Consider the following 12,921-nt stretch of genomic DNA (forward strand, 5'->3'; position numbering starts at 1 on the left):
ACTTTGGTAGATCAGATAATATTTCTCACAGTCTGACAGTCCTTTTGGTGCTTTTTTTTAAATTCCAAGCAGGCTTTCAAGTACCTTAAATTTTCCATAAAGGCCAGACCAATGAAGTGTTTTAGTGTTATCCTGTCTCTAAACATGACCTCTGGAGCTTACCCAGAGTGACCACCGGATCCTTGGACACCTCTTACAAAGGCCCTTCTCCCCAGATTGCTCAGCTCTAGAAGAGTTCTGGTTGTTCCAAACATTTTCCATTTAAAAACTCTGATGGCTACTGTGTTCTGTAACCTTCAATGCAGCCAAAAATGTTTGTAGCGATCACCATATCTGATCCTCGCCCGAGTTCCTTTGTACTTACAGCGTGATTTTAGCTCTGCTCTGAAATTACAGCTCAGGCCTTTTATAGACAGCTGTGTGTCTTTCCAAATGATGTGGACTCCAATCAAAGTGTACAAACATCTCAAACATGATCCAGAAAGATGCAATGCATCAGAGCTAAATTTCAAGTGCTGTAGCAAAGGGTCTGAATACTTATGTCAATGTGAGGTTTCAAGATTTTCTTTTTAATCAATTTTCAAAGAATTTAAAATAATTTTTTCCCCCCTTTGTCACTATGGTATAAGGGGAGTGTAGATTGATGTGGAAAACAAATTAATTTAATTTTTTTTAGCATTAAACATTAAAAAATGTGTGAAAAATGAAGGGGTCTGAATGCTTTCTGCAGTAACATTACTGATCACTGTACGAGGACACATATTCTCCATGCTGCCAGCAAAAAGTCCAAGACTAGTCGGCTACTTCATGAGGAAAGAAGGACTTTTAGGGATTCCTCTAAATAGCATTGGACAGTGCTTGCATTCCCTCTACATTCCGGTGATACCTACCGGAGCATTGTCAGTCCTGAGGGCGTGAAGTCCAGTCCTCAAGCAACTGATTATATTTGTGGAGTCCATTTCATTCCCCCAGTGAACCAATGGGGATTATTCCAGTCTACATAAAATATAATAATATGCATCTCTGCTTCGTTTCTGGGGCCATAATTTTGGTGCATGTTTGAAACCAGAAAAGTGCAGGAGAAGGGAGGAGCAAGACCTAAATTCTGGTCTTATTGCTGTATTGTATTGGGACAAGGTTACTACATCCAATACTCTGCAGGCAGCGAACAACTTCCGCTAATCCACCTTCATTTCTAGAGAGACCAGACGAGATAGCAGAGATGTCGGGTTAGGTGTTTGCCCAAGTACCAACAAAAACTGCGTTTGTTGAAGCCGTAGTCAACTAATAGTATAGCGGCCAGGCTGGGAGGCAGTGTTCCTGTTCACTTATACTCCTTGGGGGGTGTGGGGGGGGAGACTGCACACAACTTGTAGAACTGGGCTACATGGCTACTGGACAGATGGTCTGCTACGGCACCGCTAATAGGGCGCAGGTAGGAGCTCCCCTGATTGGGAAATGGATAAGAGAATGGAGCTAGCTTATTGGACTATCACTGTGCTATATGAAACTCAGTCGTAACTGTCTCACATTAGTTACCGTCAGCATTTGGTTTCTGGTGCCCATTTCTCTTCTTCTACCAACGGGTGGCACACTAAATAATTTTTTTTCATTCTATTTATTTCCTATGAACCAGCTATCTACGTTTGCTTACTTTAACTAGAGAAAAGTAGTTTTAATATTTGGTTTTAACAGATTGTCTAGCATTTTGCGTGTACCACTAAAAAATGATCAATGAAGTAAACATGAAATAAACAGTATTAAGTGGGTCCAATACAACAAAAACAGAAATGCAAAAAATCCTGAATACTACTAATGTAATGTAAAAAAAAAAAACAAACATAAAAAAAAAGAAATACACCCCAAAATATAGGTGTTACAATACAATATTTGAGGTGATAAATGTGACCAAATAGAATAAACATCACGCTCCTTACACCCACGCACTCCGAATACCCTGGTCACATCAACGTCAAGCTGCCATCTGACAGCCAGTCCTGGTCGCAGTTACCTGTGGGTAATCTGTAGGGAGAATGGGAGTCCCTGCCTCGGTGCTTCATCAAAGTGCAATCTGAATTAAGTCTGCAACTTCCAGATAGAAGTAATTTCCTCTTCAAGCACTGTAAGAGGTCTACAAACAATGCATTCATTAAAATCAGACAATTTAATTGTGTTTTTACCATTTTTGAAAAGCCCTGAAATGTAACGGTTGCCAACTAGTTGGTGTTTCAAAGTCACATTATAAGAAGGAAACAGCCCATTAATAGCCCTAACAGGGAGATAACAATAAGCGAAGAGGCATACCTCCTGGACAACATGTATCTCATTAAATGTGACAATACTTCAATAATACATTATACTGCTTAATACACTGATATGCATTTTTAATGATGAAACAATTTGGCTCCCATTAATCCTTCAGCTTTACATTAAATGTTTCTGTTCAGAGAATGACCTGTCAAAACACGAATTGTAATAAAAAATTTATTATCATTTGATAGTTGTATAAAATAAAGTGACATATGGTATATAACACATCCTGTTAGCAGAAAAGGTTTGGTGAGCATAAACACATAGAACATTGGCAGTGTGAGACAGACCTGAGACAGAGGTCGCCACAAAGGCGGACGCAATAAACGTAGCTGGTCCCGTGACATTTTTGGCATTAAGTATATGCCAAATTTTTAGAAGGTGGTTCAGGACAAAAACATGCACATGATATTTGGAATACGAGCTGTATTCATTATTAAAAATAAATTTAGTTTTGTAAAATACAGTAATTATACTGCGAGTAAGGGTGTATCCACTGGTTTATTGTGTGACGATTGTTGTGGAATGTCTAATTTCTCGCCACTTGGAAAATCGGCCCCGTGTAATAACGGAAAGGGGCTTATTCTCTACAGGCCGTGCAGGCGAAATAATAATAATACAAAGTCATGATTTGTAAAAGTTTCAGTGGAGGGGGGAGTAGTTGGCATAATACCAGGTTAAGGAATAAAGGGTCCCTTACAAGCTTGCACCCTGAATCAGAAATGCTTCATCAATCAGAGATAGCTTGGTAAAAAGGAATAAGGAATAAGGAATAAGCTCCATAGATTTCCTGATTGAACAGAAACCAGCAAGAACCTCTGTAGTACATAGGGTTTAAAATGAGCGGACACTCAGGAATTCTCTCACTCAGTGAGAGTAACTCTTTGGGGAAGCAACTGAGCCACAATAGTATCATAATACTATAAGATATACAATATTTATCAGTTATAAAAAAATGTACATAAAAAAAAATCTGGAAGACAAGAAGATTTCTGCAAAAAAATAAAGCATATTCGCATATTGCAAACACCATGTATCTAAGAGCTGGCTCATTGTGGCAGTATTCACAGAACCACTATAAGCCAGGAATGCCAGGGAAAAGGTAGAGATTGCGGCACAGAGTACTGGAATATTCGGACATTTCTTTACAGCGATGGAATTCGGTGCCCGGAGCGTGCCCCTCGCGCTCCTTTATCAATGCATTCACCTAAAAAAGACACCACAAGAGTCAGGATGTGCGACCCATTACATACATCAGCACCAGACATTGACAAAGGGGTTTTCATTTAAAAGCTAAACAGGGAAAGAACAGTGAATTCACTAGTTACATTCCCACTTCTAAGGCATTGCTTAACAATCACGATTAATTTGATAAAATCAGGAAACCAACAGTCTAATTGCTGCCAGAACCCAGCACTGCAGCCATGTAAAACAGTCATGATGTTACTAAAACCTTGGAGCTTAGTATGAAAGGAAGACACAAACTATTATTTAAAGAGCACCAACATATTGCTTAATGCTGTAAAATGGAATTAAATAGTTGTGCGTGTACCAGCATGGAGAATAAAAGATGAAGGATAAAGCTTTATGGGATATTCAGGGTCAGAGCCGCAGTGCCATTCCACACTTTGGGGTGTAGAACTGATTTGCTGTGAGCTGTGATGAGTGAAAACTAAAAATGTAGAGATTTTTTTGCAACTTTGGCCGAATGTTTTATATCATTTGTCAACTCATCACAGCTTACTCTTTAGCAGGCGGACCCAAATACAGCAGCAGTAGCAGAGGGTACATCATGGTTAAGTAACTGGAAAGTTGAGGTTGCATGGTGAAGGAAGAGGAACAATTACAACACCAGAACTTGTTAGGAGCCATATATTACTCATGCATGCATTTATTACATTTGTGATTGACGTTTATTTGTAGCCAATGAAAGTATACATATATGGAGTGTTTTTAAAATAAATATAACCCAGCTCCTAACTTCATCGATCCCTGGACTACACACAGAATGTAACGGATTATTACCTTCACCAACATGTCAGCCACATGTGTGTCCTTGGCATGCTGAGAAAAAACAGAGATAAGTGCTTCTACAAACCAGGATCCTCTCTTTGTATTCCGCAGAGAGACAGTCCCTGAGCCAGAGATAAGGAAAACATACAAAAAAAAGTTAGAAAGGAAACAAAAATAATTCAAAATAATAGTAACAAGGTTTTCCTTAATTTTAAATTATTGTCTTTTTCTAAACTGATAAAATTACTTTGAGTAAATCAAACACAAAACTGGCAGGTGTGTATGCACAGTCCTTAATGGAACACTCTAAGTACCATAACTTTAACTTAATAAAATGGGCGGTGTGTAGATCATGCTCACAGGCATCGGAAAATCTGAAATAATTTAAATTCCTCTATTTACAAAATATTTTATGATAATTTCAATAAACTTTATTGTTTTCACATTTAACTTTATTTTTCTTAAAATTTAAACAGTTCTCGAGCTAGCAGGCACTGCATCGATGGAGATGCGGAAATTCATTAAATTATATATGAATAAACATGCCTAAAGTAGAAAAAAAATAAAAAATAAGTACATATTTAAACTTCAGCTAAACAAATTGAGTAGCTGCGGCACAGGGGGCGGTAAGAAAATGTTACCATCAACAAAGATACACAAGTGGGCGGTAAGTATTAAAAGATTGACTACCCCGGTTTTAAATAAAATAGAGATTCGATTGAAATATATGATTGATCTAATAGAATATATTGAAACCAACAAACTAATTGATAGATGGGAACAGGCTTTGTTTAATTGGTGCTCTAGAAGCCTTTAAGGATGACTAGAAGTAACAGTGCCCCCTCACCTTTGAGGCAAGCGTAGGCACAGATCATGTCAGACTGCTTTGGCAGTTTCACTTTTACCGACTCTTTTCCAGCGTCCATCTCTTCGCAGCCGGGAGAGGCGGACTGCTCCCTGCCATCTTGCAGATCAACTCCTCTGTCTGTCTCTTCTGTGATGGAAACATGTGTTAAAAGTATTCAGAACAGCAGGAGACATTGCGGCTTTTCTGTTTGTTTGTTTTTTAATAAATAATCCCTAATTATACAAAAATAGCAACACCTAAAATAAATAACAACACCAGTGTCCTGTGCGGAGTAAATCAGCGCTGAGAAACTGTGAGAGGTCTTTAAACTTTGATTTCCTCATTATGTCTTAGAGAATATGGATATCAAAAGTGGACGTGTACAATCACATTGAATTAACACATAGGCATATTAAAGGAATACTCCATTGGAATTCCTAACTGTTTAGTAGATGTATGTATTTTTTCTGCATGTCTTCTTTGGTGGTATATGGAAATAAAAAATAAAATAAAAAGCATCTTGCAAAGGTTGTATAAGTGGCAGCCAGGGAGCAGTTTTCTGCCACCAGTTATAAAAGTGCCAATTTCTATAGAAATAACCACTTTTATATAATCTGTCAAAAAATTACAGACTTCAGATACAGGAATCATTTAGACCCATAAAGCACTTTAGCTTGCGGTTACCTACCCGACACTTTCTGTTTCACTTTCTGGATGCTACGAGTTGCAAAAGACACGGAAATGTTTATCAAGTATACTGAACTGAAATCAAGTTTGAGGTTAAAACTGCCATAAAACTATAGATAAGTTGGAGAAGGTTTCCAAATTTGCTATTTTAGCCTGAATTTTGGCGCCTCAATTTGAATTTGCCATCAGAATTCTTTTCAGTTTAGTGAATAATCTTAATAGTGGGTGATCTAAGGTTAAGTGCTATGGACATCACACATGACAGAATAAAAACCGGGTCAGGCACTCCGGGATAACAAAAATAGCAGCTTTATTGGGCAAAAACAGCAACGTTTCGACCCTACCGGGTCTTTATCAAGCTAGGTAGGGCCGAAATTTAGCTGTTTTGCCCCAAATAAAGCTGCTATTTTTGTTAGCGCGGAGTGCCTGAACCGTTATTTATTCTGTATATCTTGGAAGGGAGGCCCGGCCAGTCCTGGCTTCAGAACACCTGGGTTACTTGGTGAGTGCGGTATGCAGTACGTCTCTATCACACATGACAGGACTCCACAGTAGCCATGTCAAACATACTACATCGTATTTTTATAATTCAAAAGTATTTTACCAGTCGGGTTAAATCGACCTATAATATGCTTTGTGTATTTACAACTCCTAGTTTAGTGAATAAATCCTTAAACTACCTATTCAGCCCGCCCCTCCCCCTGTAGCCGCCTCTCTTTAAACAGGACTGTCATGTTCGTGCATTTAGGAGTAAGAAGCCATTTAAAACAGCATTGGAAATAAATAGGTTACAGTTTTGGCTGGAAATGTATAAATTAACCATAAAAAGCCCACAAATTCTGCAGCATCCATTGTTTGTACTGGCATATACAACCGAAATCTGAAAGGTCGTACAAACCAAAATGTTTGAATTGAGAGAGCACTGGCAGCAAAAACCTACAGGAAAAAAAATTATACATAGAAAATAGAAAAAAAACCAAAGTTTGTGCAGAGCTCACCTCCACGGCAGGCTTGTATAAAGAACATTTTAGGCTTGTTCTGTAAATGTGGGCAGTGAGCGTTGTCCAGAATTCTAAACACATCCTGCAGCTATTACACAAACACACAGCGTTAGCAAATATCAAGGAAAACATCCTACAACAAATAAATACAATTCCTACTCGCACTTAGTAATCAGACAAGTAATTTTCCATCCGGCTCCTCAGTTACCAATCCCCACCACAATCCTTCCTCCCCTGTTTCTCAGTTACAGGCCGCTCCCCACCACAATCCTTCCACCCCCTGTTCCTCAGTTACAGGCCGCTCCCCACCACGATCCTTCCTCCCCCCGTTCCTCAGTTACAGGCCGCTCCCCATCACAATCCTTCCTCCCCCTGTTCCTCAGTTACAGGCCGCTCCCCACCACGATCCTTCCTCCCCCTGTTCCTCAGTTACAGGCCGCTCCCCACCACAATCCTCCCTCCCCCGTTCCTCAGTTACAGGCTGCTCCCCACCACAATCCTCCCTCCCCCTGCTCTTCCGTTACAGGCCGCTCCCCACCACAATTCTTCCTCCCCCTGTTCCTCAGTTACAGGCCGCTCCCCATCACAATCCTTCCTCCCCATGCTCTTCATTTACAGGCCGCTCCCCACCACAATCCTTCCTCCCCCTGTTCCTCAGTTACAGGCCGCTCCCCATCACAATCCTTCCTCCCCCTGTTCCTCAGTTACAGGCCGCTCCCCACCACGATCCTTCCTCCCCCTGTTCCTCAGTTACAGGCCGCTCCCCACCACAATCCTCCCTCCCCCGTTCCTCAGTTACAGGCCGCTCCCCACCACAATCCTTCCTCCCCCTGTTCCTCAGTTACAGGCCGCTCCCCATCACAATCCTTCCTCCCCCTGTTCCTCAGTTACAGGCCGCTCCCTACCACAATCCTTCCTCCCCCTGCTCTTCAGTTACAGGCTGCTCCCCACCACAATCCTTCCTCCCCCTGTTCCTCAGTTACAGGCCGCTCCCCACCACAATGCTTCCTCTCCCCTGCTCCTCAATTACAGGCCTGCTCCCAACCATAACACTTCCTCACCCAGGCTCCTCAGTAACAGGCCCACTCCCCACCACAATCCATCCACCCCCTGCTCCCCAATTACAGGCCCACTCCCAACCACAACACTTCCTCCCCTCTGCTCCTCAGTTACAGGCCCGCTCCCCACCACAACACTTCCTCCCACCAGCTCCTCAGTTACAGGCCCACTCCTTACCACAATCCATTCTCCCCCTGCTCCTAAGTTACAGGCTACACTCCACCAAAATCCTTTCCCCGCTCCTCAGTTAAAGGCCGCTCCCCACCACAATCTTTCCTCCCCCTACTCCTCAGTTACAGGCCCAATCCCCACCAAAATCCTTCCTCCCCCAGCTCCTCAGTTACAAGCAGCTCCCCACCACAATCCTACCTTCCCCTGCGCCTCAGTTACCACAATCCATCCTCCCCTTGTTCCCTAAGTTAAAGACCGGAACCCCACCACAATCCTTCAACCGCTCCTCAGTTACAGGACGCTCCCCACCACAATCTTTCCTCTCCCTACTCCTCAGTTACAGGGCCGCTCCACACCACAAGTCTGCTCAATTGTTGCGCCGCTCCCCACCACAAGCCTTTATCCCTACTGCTCCTCAGTTACAGGCCCACTCATCACCACAGGCCTTCATCCCCACTGCTCCTCAGTTACAGGCTGCTCCCCACCACAAGCCTTCATCCCCACTGCTCCTCAGTTACAGGCCCACTCACCACCACAAGCCTTCATCCCCACTGCTCCTCAGTTACAGGCAGCTCCCCACCGCTCCTCAGTTACAGGCCGCTCCCCACCACAAGCCTTCATCCACTCTCATGTGATTAATGGATTTAGGATGACCTACATACCTGGACCAGCTGGCCATCAGTCCCATACACAGCACCATCAACCCCATGAGAAAGAAGGGCTACAATGCATGAATCCAGATCTGCATGCTCTGAAAATTTGGAGAACGTGTCTAGTTTACAGAGCATGTCCTGAGGTAGGAGATAAAAGGAGATAACATTACACATGCAGCATGTTTGCAGAGAGAGTTTCTAGAGCTGTTAGTATGTGTCTACTTTACAGGTTCTGCACTGTATTTAATGTATAGGTTATTAAGAGTGCTGTATGGGAGTAATTTAAGCGGTTGGTTCACATGTACAATGAATTTAATGTAGGAGTTATTAGAGTGCTGTATGTGAGCCATTAAAGCAGTTGGTTCATGTGCACATTGTATTTAATGTAGGTGTTATTAGAGTGCTGTGTGTGAGCCATTAAAGCGATTGGTTCACGTGTACATTGTATTTAATGTAGGGGTTATTAGAGTGCTGTATGTGAGCCATTAAAGCAATTGGTTCACGTGTACATTGTATTTCGTGTAAGGGTTATTAGAGTGCTGTATGTGAGTAAAAACTTTGCAATAAAGACCTGCAGTTCCAGCTTTGTTACCTGAGCGGTTAGATTATTGTGTGGGATAACTTTATAACCCAGACGGGAATATAGCTGCGTCAGAGAGGCCAAATCCACATCTCCCCCATGACGAAAATCCAAGTCTGGAGTAGAAAACTTTGTGTTGCTGATGATTAAGGCGAGACCACGTGGACAAGAGGTAAGCTTGTACGCCTAATGCAGACAGAAAATTAGGTTCAATCTCTGTATTTATTTTTTATAAAAAGTTCATCACCTAAGCAGCAGTGATTTTGGACTGGTATGAGGGAACACTGTATCATTATTTACTAAATGGTGATACTATGTCAAATGGTATGCAGTTGTGTAGGATTTCATGGTAAACAATGGTTCTGTTACTGGTCTGTCATCATGTCAGACCTGTGTTGCCCCTTGTTTTGCATAAGATGCCAGGAACCATAACCATGGTCCCCTAATGCAGGGGTTCACAACCTGTGTATATGTACTCGCAGGGGTACAATTCTGTGCCTTTGTGGTACACAAAAAGAAATCAGTAATGGCAGTTCTGCCGCCGGTGCAGACCCACCACACAGGCTGGGAATTGCAGGTCCGTCGGGTGGCCCATGCACCTAGAGCCATTCAAGGGACATCTGTCACAAGGGGCCCAGTCGTGCACTGCGTGCTTTAATAGATGGAGAGCTGGAAGGAAGTGGCAGCCTGTCACTTTCTCCGAGCCCACTCAAACCAGCTGCACCGAAGGTATAACAGCGAGCCACCCTCCAGCAAGAAAACTGAAGGGTGGCTAAAATTGGGACCTGAATGTTTGTGTTTTAAGTGTCTGTAGTGTTTTTATTTGCATGTATGTCAGGGTGTATGTCTGAATCTGTGTATCTGTACATCTGTATGTTTGTCAGTGTTTGTATCAGTGTGTGTGTGTGTATCTGCAGTTGTGGCAGTGTTTGTATCTGTGTATCTGCATGTGTGTCAATGTTTGTATGTGTGTCTGTACATCTGTATGCATGCCAGTGTGTGTATCCGTATGTGGCAGTGTTTATATTTGTGTATCTGCATGTGTGTCAGTGCGTGTACTAGTGTGTCTGTGAAGCTGTATGGTGTCAGTGTTTGCATCTGTGTGTGTATCTGCATGTGTGTCAGTGTTTGTATCTGTGCATCAGCATGTGTGGCAGTGTTTGTATCTGTGTATGTGGATGATTGTCGGTGTTTGTGTGTATGTAAATCTGTGTATGTAAATGTGTAATATATACATTATGCTTATTTGGAACAGAAAAGAAGCAGGGGGAGCCTGAGGTAAGGGAGCCTGGGACAGAGGAAAAGCAGGGAGATCTTGGGGCAGAAAAAAAGAGCATTATAATAACAAACATTATGATAATATGAGGGGTACAATTTATCGTAATAGGCTGCCAAGCGGTACTCAGTTGAAAAAAGGTTTGGAACCACTGCCCTAATGCTTCATGTACATAGCATAATTCTAAAGGTAAAGCAGAGTCTGCAGGATAACATGGCATAAATGAGTCCGGGACAATGGCTGTTTCTTTACCCCTGCCAAACTGAGCTATACTTAGACATCAGCTCATAATGATATGTGATGAGTAAATTGCTCTCTGGGTATAAACGACTTATTCCATAAGATTAGAACCCATATATCAAAATGAGAGGCTTCTGGTTGGTGGAGTATCTTTCTGGGGAGGGAGGAATCTGCTTGAAGGTACAGTCAGATTTTCTAAGCTGTAAAATTTCTGGGTCTTTAAAATATGTTGTTTTTTTTTGTTTTGTTTTATTTAAAAACACTTGAACTCACAAATATAATACATAAAAAATACAGCATAGTTTTGCCCACTGTTTCCCTTTAGAGAACTGATAATCTCAGTCAGCCATAATGCCTTCACTTTAGAGACTTTCTGTATCGATTTTGAAATAGGAACGTTTCGAGATTTACTGACCTCATTATGATGAGCCAGGTAGAAATCAACACTGCAAAACGAAACCACGATCGGGCCATCTCCATCATCAATAGAATAGTCAGGGGATTCTGAAAGAAAACACAGGTTAACGTGAATATCGTCTTAGCGGTGACCCCTCCCACAAAACAAATACAGCTGGGAGCTTCCATGATTAAATCGGTCTGTTTAGTCTGACTTTTGTAGTCTTTCATCTTGCAGAGATTATTCACACGGAAACACAGGAAGTTTTATTCTTATTCCGGTTAATTGAGAAATCATTTCATCTATGCATCTTCTAATTCTCTTCATACGACACGGTTTATTGTAAAAAAGTCAGAAAAATTAGAATACAGGTTTAGTTTACCTTACAAGTTTTGTCTTGCCAAGAATAATTGCCAATATAAAAAATTTAATTGGCTTTAATTGTTTACAAGTGTCTATGTGAAACCTCAGCCACCATTATGTGTAATAAGATCGAATTCATTAACCAAGAAAGAAGTATACATTAGTGGAAAAATGGATTCCCCAGTGAAGAAAATATAAATGTTCTTTAAATATAGTAACATTAGTTCCTCAAGACAATTGGTAGTTTCACCCAAACCAACCGTGTTCATTGTTGTTTAAATGATCAAATATCTGAAATTAACATGGCAACACCTTCGCTCTTCCAAACTTGTTAATTTGAACTCCATTATTAGATTTATTTGAAGCTCAGTAATTCAATATATGACAAAAATGACAGTCAGGAAAATGCAGATTAAAGTTTTTGAAAGAATTAACATTGCAGCTAAGCGATTTCTGGCTAACTGACAATGTGTGCATCTACTACAGATATTAAGTTACTCAATAGCACTTGTTTTATTGTCCTTGGATGGATGAACTGTGAGGGCTGCGTGTCTGGGTGATCAAACCTACAACTGTGAGAATTGAACCAGTACCACATATTCTGCAGTGAAATTTACAGAGACAAGGATAAGGAAATCAGCTAATTATAGTCCAAAACAGCTTTAAATGATGGAACGTCACACGTCCTATAAACTGACTGGATATGGAAAACAGCTCTCATTTAAAAGCTGCACAAAATTAAGAATATGTCTTGTGTAGTTTCAATGAGGAAAACATGAAAAGAGCTATTTGCACAAGTTTATAAAATCTCCCAGGATGCTTATTTTAAATTGACGGCGTACCTTTACTCATAGTTCTTCACTTATACTGTTACAAGAGGGTGGTGCATGCTGGGCACAGGTAAAGGAGGCAATGTAACAAATTGTATCCGCAAATATTTACCTGTCCAGAGCATTCTTCTGACGCCTGTCTCATTTACAGGGTATGGCAAGGATTTCTGCTGCAACAAGAGAAAGATGTTATTATAAACAAAGCACGGTAAATGGATGTTAGGAGCTAGAATACAGAGATAAAAGACAAATCTATATTCCCATTTGTTGGCACAGGTTAAGGCATTAGAAACTGACTGAGAAAGAAGCATTGCCTTCCATCTAATTTGAGTGAGAGGGATATTTTTATCATTATTTTGTTCTAGTGCAGACAGATTGTGATTTCTAACCCTTTCACCCCAAGAAACAAGTTGCAAGCACACTTAGAAAGCAGCAGGAAACTGGGATAAGTATTCCAACTCTCAGTCAGCTAAAATATATTATAGAATTCAACG

General features: G+C 41.2%; 1 protein-coding gene across 2 annotated transcripts in view; it reads right to left on the reverse strand.

Moving 5' to 3' along the window:
• Positions 1-3,082: 3,082 nt before the first annotated feature.
• CASP2 (caspase 2) overlaps positions 3,083-12,921 on the reverse strand; it is a 31,323-nt gene continuing 21,484 nt past the window's right edge. The window contains exons 4-11 of one of the 2 annotated variants that reach the window (XM_063434926.1): positions 12,540-12,594; positions 11,253-11,341; positions 9,334-9,507; positions 8,751-8,879; positions 6,856-6,946; positions 5,171-5,317; positions 4,336-4,445; positions 3,083-3,517 (exon numbers count right to left, since the gene is read on the reverse strand). In XM_063434926.1, coding sequence (XP_063290996.1) covers positions 3,386-3,517; positions 4,336-4,445; positions 5,171-5,317; positions 6,856-6,946; positions 8,751-8,879; positions 9,334-9,507; positions 11,253-11,341; positions 12,540-12,594 — 927 coding nt within the window. In that variant the 3' untranslated portion in view covers positions 3,083-3,385. Of the gene's footprint in view, positions 3,518-4,335; positions 4,446-5,170; positions 5,318-6,855; positions 6,947-8,750; positions 8,880-9,333; positions 9,508-11,252; positions 11,342-12,539; positions 12,598-12,921 lie in introns of both variants that reach the window. The other variant, XM_063434925.1, reaches the window with a different exon arrangement.

The sequence above is a fragment of the Pelobates fuscus genome, chromosome 10 (assembly GCF_036172605.1).
Source record: "Pelobates fuscus isolate aPelFus1 chromosome 10, aPelFus1.pri, whole genome shotgun sequence".
NCBI lineage: Eukaryota > Metazoa > Chordata > Amphibia > Anura > Pelobatidae > Pelobates > Pelobates fuscus.